The 22,399-nt window shown below is 51.0% G+C and overlaps 2 protein-coding genes across 16 annotated transcripts; one reads left to right on the top strand and one right to left on the bottom strand.

The window, feature by feature from the left end:
- Window positions 1-77: 77 nt before the first annotated feature.
- OARD1 (O-acyl-ADP-ribose deacylase 1) lies at window positions 78-3,643 on the bottom strand. Of its 2 annotated transcripts, none has more exons than XM_063418631.1 (6): window positions 3,619-3,643; window positions 2,957-3,024; window positions 1,841-1,985; window positions 1,674-1,732; window positions 892-1,004; window positions 78-610 (listed from the first exon to the last, which is right to left on the bottom strand). In XM_063418631.1, the coding sequence occupies exons 2-6, from the start codon at window positions 2,990-2,992 to the stop codon at window positions 508-510; spliced, it is 456 nt and encodes a 151-aa protein (XP_063274701.1). In that variant the 5' UTR covers window positions 2,993-3,024; window positions 3,619-3,643; the 3' UTR covers window positions 78-507. The 2 variants fall into 2 exon arrangements, with proteins under 2 accessions (XP_063274701.1, XP_063274700.1); XM_063418630.1 differs by lacking the exon at window positions 3,619-3,643 and adding an exon at window positions 3,299-3,491.
- Window positions 3,644-4,022: 379 nt separating this feature from the next.
- NFYA (nuclear transcription factor Y subunit alpha) lies at window positions 4,023-22,386 on the top strand. 14 transcript variants are annotated; one of them, XM_063418595.1, is made up of 10 exons: window positions 4,023-4,202; window positions 6,370-6,457; window positions 9,041-9,121; window positions 11,039-11,185; window positions 13,608-13,739; window positions 14,391-14,496; window positions 14,929-15,095; window positions 16,105-16,278; window positions 18,423-18,524; window positions 19,314-22,386. In XM_063418595.1, exons 2-10 carry the CDS (start codon window positions 6,383-6,385, stop codon window positions 19,365-19,367), a joined length of 1,038 nt encoding a protein of 345 aa, XP_063274665.1. In that variant the 5' UTR covers window positions 4,023-4,202; window positions 6,370-6,382; the 3' UTR covers window positions 19,368-22,386. The 14 variants fall into 14 exon arrangements, with proteins under 14 accessions (XP_063274665.1, XP_063274662.1, XP_063274663.1 ...); XM_063418592.1 differs by having other exon boundaries at window positions 9,041-9,124; XM_063418593.1 differs by having other exon boundaries at window positions 9,038-9,121.
- The last annotated feature ends 13 nt before the right edge of the window (window positions 22,387-22,399 follow it).

Below are 22,399 nucleotides of genomic sequence, written 5' to 3'. Positions count from 1 at the left end.
TTTGGGTTTTTTATTTGGGAATCCCCTCCAGCATTCCCTGAATCCCAGCCTGTCCCCAGAACAGCCACAGGTAGCAGTCCAACAGCAGGGCACACTTTATTTAACACCACGGCATGATCCTGAGTGAGCACGGCCTCAGCAAACCCAATTTGTGGCCGCAAGGGAAAAGTGAAACCGTTCCAGCTGCGAGAACAGGGGAGTGACAAAAGAACAAAGCAGAGGTGCCGGCGCTGCTGGGGCGGCTCAGCAGCGCCAGCCCCAACAGAAACCCCAAACCCCGCGGGGCAGCGGCTCCGTGGAGCCCCAGTGACACCTGGTGGCAGCGTTTGCACAGCGCCGCCGCCTCCTGCTAATTAACAGCCCAAATTAACTTCTCTGGAGCTTGCTGCTGCTGGAAGCCCCCCGCACTGTTACACCCGGATGCAGAATGTGCTCCCCACACTGTTCCCCCCTTTTCAGTTCAGGTTGTGCTCCCAAAATTGGGGGAAATGGGGATCTTTGTTCTGCTCACAGGCTGTAAACTGTGATCTTGATGTCAGTGTTGTCAAACACCTCCTCAAGGATGGCTGACACTTTCTCCCACTGCAGGCCGTCGAGTCCACACCCAATCCTGGAAGATAAAGCCCCAAAAGAGCTGTGGGGCCTTGTGCTGTGCCCGAGCAGCCCTGGCAGCAGCTGCAGTTTGGGGCAGCCCTGCCTCAGCTCCCCATAAGGCCACAGAACATGAGGAGAACGAGGAAACAACCCAAATGCACTCTGCTATTACTGCAGTGCAAATTAGATTTGCCCAGTTGAACAGAGCATAGAGGTGGATGCTTGAATTCTCATTTCACAGCCATCCTTCTAGAATTAACCCCCCAAGCATTGGCATTGCAGCTCCTGAGCCCTCACCTGGGCATGGAGATGTCGGTGACTCCGTTGTTCAGGCAGTGAGCTTTCATGGCTTCCAAACTCTTCTGCATGTTCTCATACGTGGGCTTGTGAGAAACCTTCTGCTTTGTGATCTACAGCGAAATGGAAAAGCTCAGCTGTGCCTTGGGCACGACCCCTGCAAACTTCTGTTTGTTATAAAACACACATTCCGTGATAGCCTAGAACTCTGCACCCAGACCTGCCTCTGTGGAAAGACCTGAGCAAAGAACTAACATTTCACAGCTTAAAACACTCTAATTTAGCAGCCAGTTCCGTCCATGGAAAGGTGAAATGCAGATGCACAGAACAGCTTGGCTGCCCCTCACCAGTGATGTTTGAGGACACATCTCTTATTGAGAGGAACATTCCAGAATCTCCCTTCCAGTGCCTGAAGGGAGCCAACAGGACAGAGACTATTTACAAGGGCCTGGAGTGACAGGACAACAGGAATGGCTTCACATTGCCAGGGGGTTGGATGGGATAGTGGGAAGGAATTGCTCCCTGTGAGGGTGGGGAAGCCCTGGCACAGGTTTGGCTGTTTCATACCTGAAGTGTCCAAGGCCAGGCTGGACAGGGCTTGGAGCACCCTGGGATAGTGGAAGGTGTCCCTGCTCAGGATGAGCTTTAAGGTCCCTTCCCACCCACACCATTCTGTAACTCCCTGATTCCACCAACATGACCAAACCCCCCCAGCTGTTAATGCCAGGTATGTGACACAGTTCAGCTGCAGGGAGGTGTCCCAGTGCCACCCCAGCCCTTACCAGGTAGTAAATGTACCGCTCGTCCCTCTGCAGAACCGCCACCTCCCCCGTCTTCTTCTCTAAAGCACAAAAACCGAGGTGTTCTCACAACAGCCACGCTCCACAGCCCCAAACAGCTCCAGCACCGTCCCTGCTGGAGATCAGGAGCTCCTCCAGGCACCACTCACTCTGATCCAGGAGCTCCTGGACGCCTCCAAACTTCTTCTTGAAGAGCACGGCGATGCCGGCGCCCATGCGGCAATCCTCGCTGATGCAGTGCGCCAGCGCGTCCGTGCCCGGGCACGAGAACAGGTCCCCCTTCACACACCTGATCTGGGGAACACAGACACAGAATAAAACAGAATTCATCAGCACGGCTGGTTTGATAGCCAAAACGCCATGGCAGGAACAAACAGAGCTTTGAGGATTACAGAAAGTGGGATTAAACCTGATGATGGGAAGAGAGGGGATTCAGTCAAGGTTCTGGAAGCAAAAAGATGTTGTGAAGTGTGTGAGTTGTCTGTAGGATCTTTAACCTGATTATTGTAGTGGAAAAGTATTAATCTTCCTGAAATGGTGTATAAGCTTTTGGAAAATCTGAGTAAAATTGAATTCTGATCACTGAATCAGTCTTCCTGTCTCTCTATCAATTATCAATACTGATCTGCAGAGCAGGGGCAGCAAAACCTCCTCAGTGGCTACACAGGGCTCTGTGTGCAGGGCAGCAAGAGGGGCAGGGTTTGAGTTTGTTGTGCAGGGCGCAAGCGTTTGAGCTTACAAACCCAAAGGGAGGGAATTACAAACCCCACAAGCAGAAAATACAAACCCCCTAGACAGAATTACAAACCACACTCACAGCGTTACAACCCGAGCTCACAGAATGACAAACCCAATAGAGAGAATTACAAACCCACTACGGAGAATTGCACACCCACTAGGGAGAGTTACACACTCCGTACACGGAATTACAAACCCACTACACCTTCTCAACAAGATCATTTATGAGCATCACGTGCCAGCTCAGCAGGTAATCTTATAAAATCAAAGCTTAAACGGGTAATTATGTGACAAGAGAGCACAGCTGGATTAGTGAAACCCCTCTGGCAGCAGCAGTCCCGAGGTGCTCAGGCAGGCAGGTGAGCTCTGTGCAGATATTACACAAAAAGCACACGGAATTCAGCACTGGCAGCCACTCTGCCCTCAAAAGCTGCAGGACGCAGCCCCTGCCGTGCTGTCAGGGCTGAAATGAGGGGAAGTCTCTTTACACAGACAATAATATCCCGTGTAACTCGTTTCCTACGCACTCTCTCCTCCTGATCCTTGGAGAAGTGGGTGGCCATGGTAACGTGGGGTATGGAGAAGGCTCCTGCGGCTGGAAAGATGAGAGAAAAACAATTATTAGGAACCTCAAGCTAGGCAGTACGAGTGTTAGAGGGGGCGAGGGTAAGCCTAATTAATCTGTGACAGCGGGACACCCCTGAAGATACCGGTGCCCCTGGCCCGGTCCCGGCCCGGGAGGAGGCCCCAGCCCTGGGTCACCCCACAACGGGCACCCCCAGGCTGCCGCCCTCCTCCTCATCACCATTATCACCTTCCTCCTCCTCATCCTCCCCCTCCCACCCCTCAGGGCCGCTCGGCCGCCGCACCCGCGGGGCGCCCAGCGATCAACCGGGCCGGGCCCAGGGCCTGCGCCACGCCGAGCCTGCCCAGCGCCGCCCACATCGCTCCGGCCGAGCCTGCCCAGCACCGCCCACATCGCTCCGGCCGAGCCTGCCCAGCGCCGCCCACATCGCTCCGGCCGAGCCTGCCCAGCGCCGCCCACATCGCTCCGGCCGAGCCTGCCCAGCGCTGCCCACATCGCTCCGGCCGAGCCTGCCCAGCGCTGCCCACATCGCTCCGGCCGAGCCGCAAGGGCGGCCCCGCCTCACGGCACCGCGGCTCCGCCTCAGGGGGACATCGGCCATACCGCCTCAGCGGCCCCGCCTCGCGGCGAAACGGCGGATCCGCCTGGCGGGGACTCGGCTGATCGTCCTCAGCCCACACGGCGGTGTGGCCGCACACAGCCCGGCGGTGAGGCCGCACACAGCGCGGCGGTGAGGCCGCACACAACATGGCGGCATAGCCACACACAACATGGCGGCATAGCCACACACAACATGGCGGCATAGCCACACACAACATGGCGGCATAGTCACACACAACATGGCGGCATAGCCACACACAACATGGCCGCCGCGCCGCTCCGCGCGCGCGCGGGCGGACCCTCCCCATGGTCCCGGCCCAGAACATTCCGGGCAGGGGGCGGAGCCTGAGGGCAGGGCGGAGCCCGTCCCGCGCGTGCGCACCACGGCCCCCGCGCAGGCGCAGCGGCTCCGGGCAGGGCGATGCGCGCGGTTGGGCGGCCGCGGCCGGGCGGGGCCCCGCCCCTCGCCCCCTTTGTCCGCGGTTGGGCGCCATTTTGCGCGGCGGGCGAGTGCGGGCGCTGATTGGGCTTCGGGGCCCCGCGGCGGAGCCAATCAGCGCGGGGCGCGGACCGGGCAGCGCGGCACGGTGAGCGCGAGCGGCCAATATGGAGCCCCGGCGCGCCGGGATTGGCGGGGCCGCGGCCACTCAGGGGCTGAGGGGGGAACCGGGGCCGGGCCGGGCCGCGGGGCTCTGCGGGGCGAGCGGGGCCAGCGGGGCGAGCGGGGCTACTCCGCGGCCGGGCCGGGGGCGAGGCGCCGAGCGCCGCAGCGGGGCCCGGCCTCTTCCCCCGGCGGGGCCCGCAGCGCTCCGCCCTCCCCGCTCCCGCTGGCGGAGGGGCCGGGGCTGCCCCGTCCGGCCCCGGTGTGCGCGGTGCCGCCTGCCCAGATGCGGCTCCGGCAGCGCGGCCGGCCCTTGGGGCAGCTGGAGCACGCCGAGAGCGCCGTGCCGGGGCTTCCCGCATTGAAACAGGAGCCGCGGTCACGCCCGGCTCCCACGGCGAGCCCGGAGCTCAGGCCGGCTGCACACGGCGGGCTCAGGCCGCCCCCGGGCCGGGTCCCGCTCCGGGTGTGGGCGGGCGGTGTCCTCGGAGCGCCGGGAGCCCCCGGGAGCGGCGCTGCCCGGCCGGGAGCCCCGCGCTGGGACACGGCTCAGGGGATGCTCGGAGCGCTCGGACTGTTCCTGGCACTTAGTGTAGGTTGCTAGTTGAGGAAACTGTTCCTGGTGCGGATATATTTGTATAAATATAATTTATGTATATTACATGTGTATATATATAAGTATTTGTGTATGTTTTTGGAGCTATCCTGTGCAGGGCCAGGAGTTTGATGATCCTAATGAGCCCCGTACAACTCAGTATATATATATTTTATACATATATATATATATATATATGTAGTGTCTGTATAAATATCTGCTGCTGGAACTGGAACCCTCCCTGGTTCCCAGAGCATTCCCGGTGAGGAGGAGCTGCCCATGAGCTCATGGAGGAGGAGCTGCCATCCTCTGCCGTTGATTGATCCCTGATCTTTAATATTTAACTTGGCTACTCCGTATTTAATGAAAGATAATCGGGAGGTGAAGATCCAGCAGTGGCAGGACCTTGTCCAGAAGTTTGGGCAGCTGCTACAGAGTGATGGGATTACAGAGCCGTTAATGTTTTAATTAAAGGTTTTAATTTAAGGCAGAAATGAAGTATCCAGTGTGAAGTTGGAAGGAGAACCTGACAGCAGCATTTGCAGAAAGAATATTTATCTTCTTTTATTCTGGCTGTGAAAAAGTCTCAGGAAATGGGCAGAGGATGGAGCTCCAACAGCAGCAGTAACCACAGCAACGGGTACAGGGAGTCTGTGACTTAATCCTCTCAGCATTCCTTGAAAAACTGAGGGAGCCAGAGGTTTTGTTGCTTTAGACTTGGAAAATTCAAGTTCCAGGCTGTGTTTTCTTTCAGCAGCGTAGCAGGAACTCGTTCAGTCGTGGCATAGCTCAAAGACCTCACTGCAGTAGGAATTCTGCTCTTGTTGGGCCACTGAGGAGAGGAGCAGTGGCAGGGAAAAAGTGTTTTTATTTCAGCACGGTGGTGCTGAGGTGTGCAGGGAAAGGGCCAAGGAATGAGAGGTGCTGGGAAATCTGGTGGTTCTCAAAACACACAAAGGATATATTTGAGTACATAAATACTTCTTTAGAGAAGAGATTCCTCTCTGTGAGGGTGGGGAGGCTCTGGGTTCGGAGCTGTGGCTGCCCCTGGATCCCTGGAAGTGTCCAAGGCCAGGTTGGAGCAGCCTGGGATGGGGGAAGGTGTCCCTGCCAGGCAGGGGGTGGCGCTGGGTGATCCTTGATGTCCCTTCCCACCCAAACCATTCCATGAGAGTGGGAGGAGAGGGAAGGAAATGAGGAGAGCGTGGTGGGGGAAGGAGAGAAGCCTTCACTGCAGAATTCTTGAAGTGCAGTTTGGTTTCACACCTAAGGGTTGCATTTCCTGAGGTTTCCCAGCAGTGACACTCCCCTGCGTGGGCACCTGGCTCCAGACTCAGAGTCTGGTGGAGTCCATGAAATTTGGGGCAGAACTGAGGAGCTTTTGCTGCTCTCTCAGTTGGAAGTGCCTGAAGTGCCACCTCTGTGTATTGCTGAGATGGAGCAGCCGTGGAGAGCCCTGGGGCAGCTCCTGCTCTGCTTGGCTCTGCAGCTGCTGGGGGAAAACGAGAATTCCCAAGCCTGGGGACAGCACAACACCTGATTTTTGCTTTCCTTGCAGGGGCTGAGGCAGCATGGAGCAGTACACGGCCAACAGCAGCAGCTCCACGGAGCAGATCGTGGTGCAGGCAGGGCAGATCCAGCAGCAGGTACGGGCTGTGGGCATGGGGGAGCCCTCAGGGGGACACAGCAGCACAGCCCTGATCCTCCTGGGGACCTTTCACCTCACTGCTGTCACCTGGGCACTGCCAGCACCTGCCTGGAAGTCAGAATAAATGTGGGTTTAAAAATCCACTTACAATATTTTAAAAATCCACTTACAATATTTTAAAAATCCACTTACAATATTTTAAAAATCCACTTACAATATTTTAAAAATCCACTTACAATATTTTAAAAATCCACTTACAATATTTTAAAAATCCACTTACAATATTTTAAAAATCCACTTACAATATTTTAAAAATCCACTTACAATATTTTAAAAATCCACTTACAGTATTTTAAAAATCTAATAAATTTTATATAAAATACAAAAAATTATATAAAATTAAATTGCGGGTGTACAAGTGACCAAATTTCAGTGTAGCAGGGAGTTTGCAAAACGGTAGTGACATGGGGAAAGTAAAATATAAAGACATATAAAAATATATTTACACATCTCTGAAGATGGGGAAATAGAGTATTAGCAGAAGCAATCAGTTGTCCACAAGAAAAATGCCCCCTAAGTTGAAATAAATTTTGTTCATGCCCACAGAGGTTTCCTCCAGCTCTATCAAATGAACATTTATAGAGATTCTTTGTTTCAGGACAACAACTGGAGCAAAACAAACACACAGAACAGGAATTAAACCAACCGTGGAGCTTTGGATGAACTCATCCATCCCACAACAAAGTTCATGTTTCAATGTGCAGAATACCAGGGCTGAGTTTTGAGGCTTTACTGATTTGGGCTTTCCATATTCAGATTTGGGGGTGTATTTTCAGCTGCTGCTGAATTTCTGATGCATTTTCTGTTCTGGTTCAAGGGGGGTTTGGTGCTTTGCCATGCTGAGGCACTGGATGATGTTTTCAGGGAGATCTGCTCTGCTTTGGCCTCAGCAGGGACCAAATCCTTCCACTGGAGTTGACTTTTTTTCAGCCAGAACAAGATTGCACTTGAGATTAAAACATTTTACATTAAGGATTATCCGAAATACCTGTTAGCAGCAGATAACCAAAGATGTAGTTGGTTTATTGACATTTTCTTGGTGAAAAGGAGATAAAACCATCTCTTGGCTTTCATTTGCAGTACAACTTCTTCAAGGCTGTGTCTGACATGAAACATTTTGCTAAAATAAATTGTTTTACCAGCACTTGGGAGGGAGCTGTCCTTCATCTCCCCATGCTAACACAGTTACTGGGAGTATTTTAGGACTCTTAGCAAAGAGCCTAAAGATAGAAAAGGCTTTTAGCTCTGCCTGCTCCTGCAGCCTGTCCAGACTGTCCCTCAGGGTCACTGTGAGCAGACAGTGACACAGGGGTGGCAGAGATGAGCTCAGACTGTGCTGCAGGAAAGGATTTGTTGGGATAAACCAGTGTGTCCAAAATCTGGAACCCTTCACAGTGCCAAACCTGGGCCCTGAGCAGACTAAAACCCTGAAACTGAGCTTGAAATGCTGCAAAATTTTAATTTTCCCTCCTGTTCCCTGTGAGTTGGGATACTGAAGCCTGCAAAATTTTCCCTCCTGTTCCCTGAGTTGGGATATTGAAGCCTGCAAAACTAAAACCCTGAAACCCTGCAAAATTTTCCCTCCTGTTCTCAGAGTTGGGATATTGAAGCCTGAAAATTCAAGTTTAAACCCTGAAATTGGGCTTGAAATCCTGCAAATTGACCCTTCCTGTTCCCTGTGAGTTGGCATACTGAAGCTTCAAAACTAAAACCCTGAAATCCTGCAAAATTTTCCCTCCTGTTCCCTGTGAGTTGGGATATTGAAGCCTGAGGCTTCAAATCTAAAACCCTGAAACTGGGCTTGAAATCCTGCAAAATTTTAATTTTCCCTGCTGTTCCCTGAGCTGGGATATTGAAGCCTGAAGCTTCAAATCTAAACCCTGAAACTGAGCTTGAAACCCTGCAAAATTTTCCCTCCTGTTCTCAGAGTTGGGATATTAAAGCCTGAAACTTCAAATCTAAAATCCTGAAACTTGGCTTGAAATCCTGAAGAAGTTTCCCTCTTGTTCCCTGTGAGTTGGGATATTGAAGCCTGAAACTTCAAATCTAAACCCCTGAAACTGGGCTTGAAATCCTGCAAATTGACCCTTCCTGCTCCCTATGAGTTGGCATACTAAAGCTTCAAAACTAAAACCCTGAAATCCTGCAAAGTTTTCACTCCTGTTCCCTGTGAGCTGGGATATTGAAGCCTGAGGCTTCAAATCTAAACCCCTGAAACTGAGCTTGAAATCCTGCAAAATTTTCCCTCCTGTTCTCAGAGTTGGGATATTGAAGCCTGAAACTTCAAATCTAAACCCCTGCAACTGAGCTTGAAATCCTGCAAAATTTTAATTTTCCCTGCTGTTCCCTGTGAGTTGTGATGTTGAAACCTGGCAGTGCCCCGTGCATTCCAGGCACCTCCATCCTTAGGAATCCCCATTCCTGGTGCTCCTGGAGCAGCGTGTGTCATCCCCACCCCCTGTGCCAGCAGCGTGTTGTGCATTTCTGTGTTTCAAGCTCTCCCTGTTCCTGTTCCCAGCAGCAGGGAGGTGTCACAGCTGTCCAGCTGCAGACTGAGGCCCAGGTGGCATCGGCCTCAGGCCAGCAAGTCCAGACCCTCCAGGTAGTGGTGACCTCTCTGATCCTTTCTGAGCACTGCATGCCCCTCCCCAGCACATATCTAATGCTGTGTTTGCCCGGGCTTCCCAGGAGAGCAGGGGATGTGGAGCAGGAATCTCTGCTGGGAGCTGCCTGCAGGGTTGGCCCTGGTGTTGGAGCTGTTCCCAGGGATTCTGGAAGGGAGCTGTGAGGCTTCAGAGTTAAAAACAGCAAAATGAGGAAGTAAAAGTTGGGGTAAATCCCAAAGATTTGGTGTAATTCCAAGGAAATGAGGGTTGTGAGGTCCTCCCTGAGGAGGGCTCTGCCTTCACTGCAGTGCCAGAGCCTGAGCTTGGCCAGTGGAACCTTCCCTGTGACTGAAAGGACACCTGGGGACAACATTGCCCTCTGTGGCACTGGGACATCCAATTTCTTGTTTACATGTGAGCAACACAGGGAAACCCAGGAGCCACGTGAATCCAAGCAGCAAGTTTGGAAAGAAACTTGTTTCAGTGTGAAATATTTCCAGTCTTGCAGCCTCCACTTCCTTAACTGAGCCAGGCTTTCCAGGAGCCCTTTGTAGAGCAGCTGACAGTTCTGTACTCAGTATTCTGGTCTGGTTTGGTTTGTAATTCTTCAGAGCAGGGTGGTTCCAAGGGGCTGGAATAGCTCTGCCAGGTGCAGAATTAACACAGCATTTTTTATGTTCAGAGTTTAAATCTCAAACACTGCCTGACTTGGATTGCTGGGCTCACTGGGGCTTCTGGTTGTTGTTATGTTCTCCCCACCATTTTTTTTTTCTTCTAGTTTGCCTTGCTCTGATTCATTAACAACAAAAATCCTGGAATGTCTTGTTTTCCTTTCTGCTTCTTGGGTTTTGTGCTGCTGCCTGTGCTTCTGTGTGCTGACCTGAGCATGCTCCTCCCTGTGTGATCCAGCCCAGGGGACCTGGAAACTCAAATTCCCAGGGCAGGATTTGGCTCCTCACCCCCCTGGGATGTGAAACCCGGGAACTGGGTGACTTTACCACATTGGGATGTTCTTGTTCCTAAACAAATCACATTGTGTGATTTCTGAGCTCATGAGATTTAATTTGCATTTAGGCCTTGAAGGTAGAGCATTTTTCAAGATGGGTTTGGGGAATCTGGGGACTTGGAGGTTTTCCCATTGTTTTTCTTTTCGTGGACCTTTTTCCCAGTGACCAGAGAGATACCAGATCCAAGAGTCCAGAGATTCTCAGGCCAAAGTTACCACAGAATCCCAGACTGGTTTGGGTGGGAAGGGACCTTAAAGCTCACCCAGTTCCAGCCCCAACACCTTCCCCTGTCCAGGGTGCTCCAAACCCAGTCCAGCCCAGCCTTGGGCACTTCCAGGGATCCAGGGGCAGCCACAGCTTCTCTGCCAGGGCCTCCCCACCCTCACTATTTATGTTTATACTTAAATTTATATTTATATTTTACTTATATTTCTGGGCATTTTTGGCCCAAAAGTGGCTGCTGCTCATCCACTTTGCCTCTTCCTCCCTGAACTCCATTTTGTGTTGCTCCAGTTACAATTTCCCTTGATAACCATGGAGAGTTTCTCTCAGCACATCCCATGCTCCCTGTCAGTTTGGAAATGGGAATGTTGTAGGCATGAAATTGGAGAGAGCTGAACCCCCCTGTCAGAACAGAGCTCTCTCAGTAGGAACCTCGATTAAAAATCAGTAACTGTGAGGTGAATACTGAAGCTTTTTACCCCACTTTTCTCTTGGGCTGTGCATGAAGGCAGCTGTAGTGGTTGTAAAATGTAGTTTTTATGCTTTATAACAGCTAGACTGCAAGAAAAGCAGACAATCCACCAACCCCACAGCACATCCTGGAGCCCAGAGCAGCTCAGTGCTCATTTCCCCGTTCCCCTGGGGCTGCCTGGCGGGGTTTTCATTGTCCCCTGTTGTTTGCAGGTGCAGGGGCAGCCGCTGATGGTGCAGGTGAGCGGGGGCCAGCTCATCACCTCCACGGGCCAGCCCATCATGGTGCAGGCCGTGCCCGGGGGCCAGGGCCAGACCATCATGCAGGTGCCCGTGTCTGGCACACAGGGACTGCAGCAGGTGAGACACCCCGGGGACACTGGGGACACCCTGGGGACACCGCACAGCCTGGGGACACCGCACAGCCCGGGGACACCGCACAGCCCGGGGACACCGCACAGCCTGGGGACACTGCACAGCCTGGGGACACTGCACAGCCTGGGGACACCCCGGGGACACCGCACAGCCTGGGGACACTGGGGACACCCTGGGGACACTGCACAGCCTGGGGACACTGGGGACACCCTGGGGACACTGCACAGCCTGGGGACACTGCACAGCCTGGGGACACCCCGGGGACACCGCACAGCCTGGGGACACCCCGGGGACACCGCACAGCCTGGGGACACTGCACAGCCTGGGGACACCGCACAGCCTGGGGACACCCCGGGGACACCCTGGGGACACCGCACAGCCTGGGGACACCGCACAGCCTGGGGACACCCCAGGGACACCGCACAGCCTGGGGACACCCCAGGGACACCGCACAGCCTGGGGACACCGCACAGCCTGGGGACACCCCATACCCCGGGGACACCGCACAGCCTGGGGACACCGCACAGCCCGGGGACACCCCGGGGACACCGCACAGCCTGGGGACACCGCACAGCCCGGGGACACCCCGGGGACACTGCACAGCCTGGGGACACCCTGGGGACACTGCACAGCCTGGGGACACCCCGGGGACACCCTGGGGACACTGCACAGCCTGGGGACACCCCGGGGACACCCCAGGGACACCACACAGCCTGGGGACACCCCGGGGACACCGCACAGCCTGGGGACACCGCACAGCCTGGGGACACCCCAGGGACACCGCACAGCCTGGGGACACCCCGGGGACACCGCACAGCCTGGGGACACCGCACAGCCTGGGGACACCCCGGGGACACCGCACAGCCTGGGGACACCCCGGGGTGCTGCCACCGCCACCCGGGGCTCTGCTCAGAGGTGGTGTTTGGTGGCTCTGTCGTGGTGGGAATGAGGGAAAAGTGCTTTCTATGAACTCAGGTTTTGTGTTTTGTGGCCTGGTGGAAAGCTTTTAGATCAGTGCTGGGTTGGTTTTTGGGGTTTTTCGTCCTGGAATGGTTTGGGTTGGATGAGAGTGTCTCGCTCGAAAAGACACACGGAGCTGAGAATTTGGGAGAGCAGAAGCAGCAGGAAAATCTCCTGCTTTGTTTATTACTTGTTATTATATACTTTTAGCAAGGTGCCCATGTATTGCAGAGTGGCATTCCCACTTCTCTACCACATTGGTTAAAGGGGCTGTCATTCAACTTGCCCTTCTCTTGGGGAAGGAGTTTAAAACAATGGCAATATTTATAAAACACAACCTCTTTTTTTACATGAATGAGTGTGAGAAGGGGCCCACTTCTATTTTAGTATGAACGCTCAGCAAATTAATAAAATCTCATGGTAACATGAGACCTTAAAGCTCATCCAGTTGCTGTAGGGGATACCTTCCCCCAGAGCAGGATTTTTGTTTGTTGGGATATTTTACCTGGCCCTTGCAATGTAGTTGGGGGTCTGGTGCCTGTTGAATTTATGGCTCGGAAAGAGGATTTAAAAAAAAAAATATTTAAGAAAGCTTCTTGCAAGTAACTTGTGCTTGAGCCCCCCTGATATGTGATGGCTGAAGGGAATTTAAACATCCCTGTTGCACAGAGGCAATAGTGAAGGAGGTACAGAAAATGGATTTTTTTGGAAGTAATTACCTGTTTAAAAGACAGTTGGTAAATTTAAGGAGGTGGTCAAAGCGTTCTTGAAAAGCAAAGGGAAAAACTGTAACCATGGTGTAATGAAAGTGTCCTGATGATTTAGGATGGGATTTAGGAACCCAGCACAGTCCAGGAAGGCAAATGATGTCTTGATGTTTTGAGAGGTTTATTTAATATTTCCTTCGTTGAAAACCACTGTGATTTGTATGAGGTTCTTCTCAGTCTGGTTGGTGGAGGAAAATCCATAACTGTGTTTTTAAACACAAACTTCAAACCATATTCCAGCTCTTCTTTTTTTAATCTATGAATGTTCCACAGCGGTGGAAAGACTCTGCAAAGCTGGGGACAACTTTATATATCCCACAAGTACTTCTGAGTGCTGGATAATTAACACCCTGCAGACGTCTTAAATCTTAGTCCTCCTCTTCCACCTGACTATTTGTTCCCAGTGGATGTGAATAATTGATTTCTCCCGAGTGATTTATTGTGTAAGCAGTGCAGAACTGCCGGAGCACGGTGACACAGCAGGCTGGTCCCTCTGCCCTGCGTGGCTGTGTCACAATCCATTAAAACTCCTCATTTTCAACTGGAAAAAGAGAAGACTCACCACTTCCTTTTTCTGTGCAACACTAAATCACCCTCAGAGATGACTTGGTCATGCTGAGGCCGAGGAGGGAGAAATCAGAGGCATAGTTAATGTTCCTTTCTGACTCTTTCTTCCACAGATTCAGTTGGTCCAGCCAGGTCAGATTCAGATTCAAGGTGGGCAGGCTGTGCAGGTACAGGGGCAGCAGGGCCAGACCCAGCAGATCATTATACAGCAGCCCCAGACTGCAGTTACTGCTGGCCAGACACAGGTAACTGCACAGCATGAAAGGCTTTTCTGCAGAGGAACAGGAGGAGAAACTTGACAAATGACTTAAGATGTGGTTAAGTTAAAAAAAAAAAAAAAGGAAAATAAAAAGGAATTATTAATGTTGAGGAGAACTTGAGAATAAGTGTCATGTTTTTGTAGCATTTCATACATGACTCTGGGGCAGACAGATTAGATTGCATGTTTTTCTCCATCGTGTTTCTGTATTTTATTGGTTCGTGGTTGTTTTTGTCTCTTTGTTGGATTTTGAAAACATGAAGCATTGCTAATTCCATACTTGGGCCATTCTGTGCAGTAGTCCAGTCACACCTGGGGTTTCTGCTGATGCTTTTGGTTAGGGGCAAAATTAAATTTTGGAGCAGAACAGTTCTTTCACATCTTCATCGTGAGACAGGAAACCTAGAATTTGGGGTTTTTTTCATTAATGAACTGTTAGAAAAAGCATCTTACATGTGCTTCAGGTGTTTGATCTCCAGGTATTTGCCCTGTGCTCCAGCCTATTTCTTACTGCTGCTAATGAAGCAACAGAAATAGACACCTGGAACACCTCAAGCACCATGTGTTCATTCAGGAATTGTAAACACTGGAAAAAAAAGAGAATTTGTAAGGTTTTTGTGCTCTTTGTTTTGTTCAGACCCAGCAGCAGATAGCAGTGCAAGGCCAGCAGGTTGCCCAGGCTGCTGAGGGCCAGACCATCGTGTACCAGCCCGTGAATGCTGATGGCACCATCCTGCAGCAAGGTAGGAGGGCTGGGAGGAGCCAGGAGAGGCTTTTTATTTATCCAGGTGTTTGTGTGCTCTGCAGGAATTCACTCCAGGGTTCTTCCTCCACAAATGGAAAATCTCCTTGTCCTGGCAAGGGCTGGTAGAATAAAACCACTTCATTTTTGCTTTTGTACCTCAGGAGTACAGGGTTACTCACAGTGAGGTTACAAATGCAAAAACCAGGAATAAAACCAGGAATTCTGATGGAATTTAATCCCTCACTTCAGCACTTTTCTGACTCTCTGCATGTTTTGGAAGGATGAATGAGTGAAACACAGAAGTGGGACTAATGCTGTTCCCTTCTTTTTGTGTGCATGTTTTTGTTTCTTTTTTTTTTTTCTCTTTTCTTTTTTCCTTTTTTTCTTTTTTTTTTTCTTTCCTTTCCTTTTGTGTTCTACTTCCTTAAAGTTACAGTCCCTGTTACAGGCATGATCACCATCCCTGCAGCCAGCCTGGCTGGAGCCCAGATTGTCCAAACAGGAGCCAACACCAACACCACCAGCAGTGGCCAGGGGACGGTGACAGTGACACTGCCAGTGGCTGGCAACGTGGTCAATTCAGGGGGAATGGTCATGGTAGGTGTGAAATTCCCACTGCTGCCTCTGGAGGTTGAGCTTTAAGGTGTTTGTAATCAAATCTAGCGGGATTTTCACAAGGGTAGGGATGGTGGGAATGGCTTTGGGTTGAAGGAGGGCAGGGTTGGGTGGGATTTTGGGAAGGAATTGCTCTCTGGAGGGTGGGCAGGCCCTGGCACAGGGTGCCCAGAGGAGCTGTGGCTGCCCCTGCATCCCTGGAAGTGCCCAGGGCCAGGCTGGAGCAGCCTGGGATGGTGGAAGTTGTCCTGCTCATGGTTGGAATTGGGTGATCCTTAAGATCCCTTGCAGCCCAAACCATCCTGTGATCCCCTGCTAAACTCTTGTCTGAGATTCAGATACTGCTGTCAATCCTCTCTGTAAGTTCCATTAGTTTAAAGTTTAAACAATATAAATGTTCAGCTTCAAAGGCCTGGATCCTGCTGTGATCTTTGCTCTGGACTTTCTCCCACAGCAGCTCTGAAATCCAAACTGAGCTGTGAGCAAAGGTTTGAATAGATTGAGTCACTTCTGGTTTTCTTGAGGATCCCTTAGGATTTGTTTCCATCATTTACAGAGGTTTTTGCTGCCAATTCCTGTTTCTTTGTAGTGTGAGGCTCTTGAATGTTGTTGGTCCCCACTAGATGTCAGCAGCTCTGCAGTGTTGGCTTAGAGATGCTCTGAAATTAAATAATTGAAATAAGAGATAACCCAAAAAAAGAAAGGGAAGCACTGACCATGTCCTGTTTGTTTAATTGTCTAAGAAGCAACAACAGAGTCAAGGAATTGTATTGAAATTCTGCCTTTATCAGGAAAACCCAGCAGGACTGATAAGGAATCGATTTATTTAAATTGATCCTGCAGTTTGAGACCAGCTTTATTGCTCCTTCTCATTTAAGCAGCTGCATTACCAGAGCAAACCCCACTTTCTATTTCAACACTGGGGGTTTTAATGACATTTTTGTGAGCAGTTTGTGTGCTGAGCAAGGACTAAAGGCAGTTCTGTGCACAGATGGTGCCTGGGGCTGGCTCAGTCCCAGCCATCCAGAGGATCCCTCTGCCTGGAGCAGAGATGCTGGAAGAGGAGCCCCTCTACGTCAATGCCAAGCAGTACCACCGCATCCTGAAGAGGAGACAGGCCCGGGCCAAGCTGGAAGCAGAGGGAAAGATCCCCAAGGAGAGAAGGGTGAGAGTAAAACTCGGCTCTGACACGGGGTTGCTCTGTGAGGAAGGCACAGAATCCCAGCTGGGCTGGGCAGTGGGGATTGGAATTTGGTGTTCCTCAGTTTTACAGTGGTTTTGTTGCTGTTCATGAGCTACGTCAGAGGAAAATTTTTAAGGGCTTTGAGGATAATTGTGCTTCCTTTGGGTGTTTTGGGAGTGTCTGGAGCTGTGTGAGTGGGCACTGAGTGTCAGCGTGGTGCCTGTGGGGCAGGGGATGGATGGGGACTGGGAATTCCCTCTGGAAAAGCAGTGACAGGGAGTCTGTGGGGCAGGGAGTGGATAGGGATGGAGAATTCCCTCTGGGAAAGCAGTGACAGGGAGTCTGTGAGGCAGGGGATGGATGGGACTGGGAATATCCCCTGGAGAGGCAGTGAGTGGGAGTTTGTGGCCCAGGGGATGGAGGGGACTGGGAATTCCCTCTGGAAAAGCAGTGACAGGGAGTCTGTGGGGCAGGGGATGGATGGGACTGGGAATTCCCTCTGGAAAAGCAGTGACAGGGACTCTGTGGGGCAGGGAGTGGATAGGGATGGAGAATTCCCTCTGGGAAAGCAGTGACAGGGAGTCTGTGAGGCAGGGGATGGATGGGGACTGGAATTCCCTCTGGAAAAGCAGTGACAGGGACTATGTGGGGCAGGGGATGGATGGGACTGGGAATTTCCCCTGGAAAAGCAGTGACAGGGACTATGTGGGGCAGGGGATGGATGGGACTGGGAATATCCCCTGGAAAGGCAGTGACAGGGAATCTGGGGCAGAGGATGGATGGGGACTGGGAATTCCCTCTGGAAAAGCAGTGACTGGGAGTCTGGGGCAGAGTATGGATAGGGACTGGGAATTTCCCCTGGAGAGGCAGTGACAGGGACTCTCTGGGGCAGAGGATGGATGGGGACTGGGAATATCCCCTGGGAAAGCAGTGACAGGGAGTCTGTGGGGCAGGGGATGGATGGGGATTGGGAATTCCCCCTGGAGAGGCAGTGACAGGGAATCTGAGGCAGAGTATGGATAGGGACTGGAATTCCCTCTGGGAAAGCAGTGACAGGGACTCTGTGGGGCAGGGGATGGATGGGACTGGGAATTTCCCCTGGGAAAGCAGTGACAGGGAGTTTGTGGGGCAGGGGGTGGATGGGGACTGGGAATTCCCCCTGGAGAGGCAGTGACTGGGAGTCTGTGGGGCAGGGGATGGATGGGACTGGGAATTCCCTCTGGGAAAGCAGTGAGTGGGGGTCTGTGGGGCAGAGTATGGATAGGGACTGGGAATATCCCCTGGAAAAGCAGTGACTGGGACTCTGTGGGGCAGGGGATGGATGGGGACTGGGAATTCCCTCTGGAAAAGCAGTGAGTGGGGGTCTGTGGGGCAGAGGATGGATGGGACTGGGAATTCCCTCTGGAAAAGCAGTGACAGGGAGTTTGTGGGGCAGAGGATGGATGGGACTGGGAATTTCCCCTGGAGAGGCAGTGACAGGGACTCTGAGGCAGGGGATGGATGGGGACTGGGAATTCCCTCTGGGAAAGCAGTGACAGGGACTCTGTGGGGCAGGGGATGGATGGGGACTGGGAATTCCCTCTGGGAAAGCAGTGACAGGGACTCTGAGGCAGGGGATGGATGGGGACTGGGAATTCCCTCTGGAAAAGCAGTGAGTGGGGGTCTGTGGGGCAGGGGATGGATGGGGACTGGGAATTCCCTCTGGGAAAGCAGTGACAGGGACTCTGAGGCAGGGGATGGATGGGGACTGGGAATTCCCTCTGGGAAAGCAGTGACAGGGACTCTGAGGCAGGGGATGGATGGGGACTGGGAATTCCCTCTGGGAAAGCAGTGACAGGGACTCTGTGGGGCAGGGGATGGATGGGGACAGGGACTCTGTGGGGCAGGGGATGGATGGGACTGGGAATTCCCTCTGGGAAAGCAGTGAGTGGGGGTCTGTGGGGCAGGGGATGGATGGGGACAGGGACTCTGTGGGGCAGGGGATGGATGGGGACTGGGAATTCCCTCTGGAAAAGCAGTGAGTGGGTCTGTGGGCCAGGGGATGGATGGGGACTGGGAATTCCCTCTGGGAAAGCAGGGACAGGGAGGAGTGGCTGCTCCCTGAGCTGCCCCTGCCCTCACTGCAGAAATACCTGCACGAGTCCCGGCACCGGCACGCCATGGCCAGGAAGCGGGGAGAGGGCGGCCGCTTCTTCTCCCCCAAGGAAAAGGACAGCCCGCACATGCAGGTGAGTGGGGTTTGGGGAAAATCCCCTCTCAGCCCCTCAGGACACACACCAGAGCTCTCTGTGCTGCTTTGTTTGGGTTTTTGGGCTTGGCTGCTGACCCTTGTTCCTCCCTGCCTCTGAATTTCTCTGCTGCTGACCCCTCGTCCCTCCCTGCCTTTACATTTATTTCAAGCATTTGGAGTAAAACCTCCTGGCACTTGTGGAGAGCAAGGGATGGTTTCCCTGAGGAATTAAATTCCAATGATGTGGGTAGAAGTGTGTTCACTTTGTAGTTTTTAGAATAAATGCACACAAACGTTCTCTGTTTGTAGAACAGCCTTTCTGGTTGGGTACTGGGGTGTTCTTTCAGGACATGAATTAAAGGTAAAGACACCTTATCTTTACATCTGATGGAAAATTAAAAAATGGGAATATCTGATTCTTAGCTGCGTCTTGATTTGCATAAAAGCTTCAAGGCCTTTTTCAAAGGAAGGATTCTACACAATGGAGTAGAATGAGCAGGTTCTGTGGTTGCTCAGTGCTTTAGAGAAGTCTTACGCCTCCAAGGAGTGTTTTTTATTTTGAACTAAAATAATTCCAGAATATCACACCAGTCGTAAGTCATCCTAAATACCAGAAACAACAATTTCCTGTGAGATATTAGGATTTTTATATCCCTGGCCTATAAAACCCAGGAAAAACAGGACATTTTTGGAGATCAAGGGAAGTGCCAGGAGTGTCCTGATAGTTGTGTGTGCTTCTCTCTGCTCCATGGAAAAACGTGGAATTTCCTACCTTTTGTGTCTGCAGGATCCAGGTCAAACCAACGAGGAGGCGATGACACAGATGATCAGGGTCTCCTAACCCCTGCTTCCAGGGAAAAACGCCTGAAGGGAATTCCCATCCCTCCTGCCAGCCTGTCCTGCCTGCCCACAGTGCCCAGATTTCCACAGAGCAAGCACCACGCGTTGAGGACACGCCTGAGGTTCCAACTCTACCAGCAGAGCCTTTCAGACCTCCTTGGTGCCCTCTCCTGATCAAGCACAGGGAATTCAGAGCCTGAGCTCCCGTCCCTTTGGTTTTCCTTCATTTCCCACCTCCATCCCTGTGGCTGGTGCAGCTCAGCCCTGTCCAGGGACAGATTCCAGCTCCTCCAGCTGCACCACAGGGCTGTGTTTGCCCAGCAGAGATTTTGGCATTCCATCCACTCCTCACCCCTTTGGACTGGGATTTCCCTGAGCTGGGCCCTGCTGTTGCACTTCCAACCCTGGCAGAAACTGAAAGGAGGGGATTCTTTTCAATTCCACCTTGTAAATGTGTAAAGAAGCTCTTCTCTGGGAAAGGTTCAGCCATGCAAGCAGTGCTAGAAATAGTCAGGATTCCTGCAGGACTTGATGTGTCGTGTCTCTGTTGCCAGTGGGGTGGGAGAGGGAGATGTGGGGGGGATTGGGTCAGTAAATCAGTCTGGGTGGTTCTGGGTGTTCATTGCCAGTCCTTGTTGCTTTGGAAGACAACTGGATGCGAGTATAAAAAGGATTGAAACTTTTAAGTGAGTCTCTTCCAAAGGATTTTTTTGTTTTGTTTTGTTTTATTTTTTTTTTTTTTTGTTTTGAAGTCTTTCTCACCTGCCAGTGAAGTCCGTGGTTCCTCAGAGAGATGTGGAACCCTCAGTGTCAGAGTGGTGGCACTTTGTCCATTTTTGGGATGGAATTCCTGATGCCCAAATCAGTTCTAAATTCCAGAGGGATGGTTCAGGACAGCAGCAGCTGGGGCAGCTCACCTGAGGTGGACTCAGCAGATGAAGGCAGATACTGATGAACCTTTCACACTTTTTAGAAATTAAGCTCTTAAAAACAAAAGTGGCACTTAGTGAAGGAGAAATACTTACATTATGAAAAAAACAGAATTTTTCTATGACCTACAGCTGGCTTTGGGCTGAGCAGCTCCACAGAACAAAGCTTTAATTAAGGTTCTAAGCCTGCTCTCTTATAATTTGAATTTTGGTGATGGGTTAGAAGCATTTAACAGGTGAATTCTCCCCATTCCACTCCTGTCCCCTCCCACCTTGATGAGCTGCTCTGGGGATCACCTGCCTGCTGGAGCCCCAGATTTTCCAGTTTTTGTGTCCTGTAGTTCAAACTGGATCACAGCAGTGAAGCTTGGGGCTGGGAATGCTGCTGGGTGAGGAATGAGGAGTTCCTGAGGAAATGCAGCCAAGGATGGGCGAGACAGAGTTAAATTCAGTGAATGCTGATTTCAAATGACAAAAAAATGCAGCTTGAAAATTATGTTTCCTCCCTCCCATGTTTTCCCATTTACTGGAAGCTTATGGCTGAAGACAAAGTGGAGGATACAAAAGAACAGAGCCTGGAAAATTCTGTTTCCTTTGGATGAAAGAAAAATACTCAACCTGAGAGTATTTTTTGGATCCTTGTTGTAAGCAGGCAATCCTGGAGGAACCTGTCCAGGTGTAAGGATGCCCCGTGGAAGGACAGGGAGGAGCTGCAGAGGGGGTTTGGAATTGGCAACTGCATCTCTGAATTCTCTTGGTGTCAATTCTGGATCCTCCCCACTGCTGGAGCTGGGAAGGAGCAGCTGGCCTGGCTCTAGCAGGCAAATAAACCTCATTTCTTTCAATTTTTATCCTGAGTTACACCAGTAATCTGACACTCTGCTCACAACTCTTAATTAGGATTTATTTCTAATGATTACAAGGGCATTTTTAACATCCATGGCATTGTCAGGGCCTCTCTGGTTGCTTCTGCCTTAAATCCTTGCCCAGTTCCAGCACTTTTTCTTTTTTCTTTCGCTGGTTTTCCTCACCTGAAACCCTCACCCAGCATTTCCTGGGCTCTCCCCATTTCAGGAACGTGCAGCTCTTTTTAAGGGATTTTAGTTGGATTTGCAGCATTACTGTAAATATTTTTTTGGAGCATCTGTACATTTGGTTGGTGGAATATTTGTGTGCTGGAGTAAGAGCCTCTCCAGGATTTTTTTTTTGCTCTTCAGTTGATGGTAAATTTCTGTCTTGAAACACCTTTTTGAGAGCTGGAAATTCGGGAAGCAAGATTATTGCTCTGACATAGATTTTGTTCCTTTTTTTTTTTTTTAATGAGTAATTACTTTTCTTAAAGAACTCGTAGACTTTTTCCCAATATCCCTTCATATCTAGGTTCTCTGATCTGCTGTTGTAGGTTGTGTGTGAAGAAATACGGATTTGTGTTCTAGAAAGTCTTATTAATATTTTAAATAGTGATGTGAAAGCCCGAGTGCTCCTGTCATATTTTTATTTGTTTTGTGTTCTGTGTATCACTGCTGAAAGTTTTGTTTATTTGATGAGGTTGGAGCCAGCAGTCAACACCATGGTACCAAAAATATCTGCTTTCTTTTCCCAGGAAATGTGTTAAAATTGGAGACATGTCCAGTTCAAACCTCCCTGGTAATTAAATGAGAATTCTTTGTAGATTGGCTACACTTGAGCAAAAATTCGACTTTAGGAGTGAGTTAAAGAGTGGGTGAGGATGAAAGAAGAGACTTGGGGGAAATGTGTTTGATTGACCCAGAGCAGTGAAGCATCAAACCCATCAAAACCCAGATTTGTAGGAGTGTAAAGAACAGATTTTGGAAAAAAAATGGTCCTCAAGTGATGCTAAATGGCTTTAAGGCCCTGCATGTTAAAAAGAGGGGAAAAAATAAACTTTTCTTTGTGAAGGGGCATGGGAGGGTCCTGAGCTAAACATAATGTCAGGCCAAGTTTGTACATAGTTCAAAGTTTTTAATTTTTTTTATATGATGCATTTTTTCAAGTGTATTTTGGTCTTTAATAGATGCAATTGTAAGTACTGTGTACACTCTGCAGCTAATAAAATTTATAAACTGAGAAGCTTTTGCTCTGT

This window comes from Prinia subflava, chromosome 23, assembly GCF_021018805.1.
Source record: "Prinia subflava isolate CZ2003 ecotype Zambia chromosome 23, Cam_Psub_1.2, whole genome shotgun sequence".
NCBI lineage: Eukaryota > Metazoa > Chordata > Aves > Passeriformes > Cisticolidae > Prinia > Prinia subflava.
Note: the sequence above shows the minus strand (reverse complement) of the source record. Positions and strands in the feature narration are given on the sequence as shown.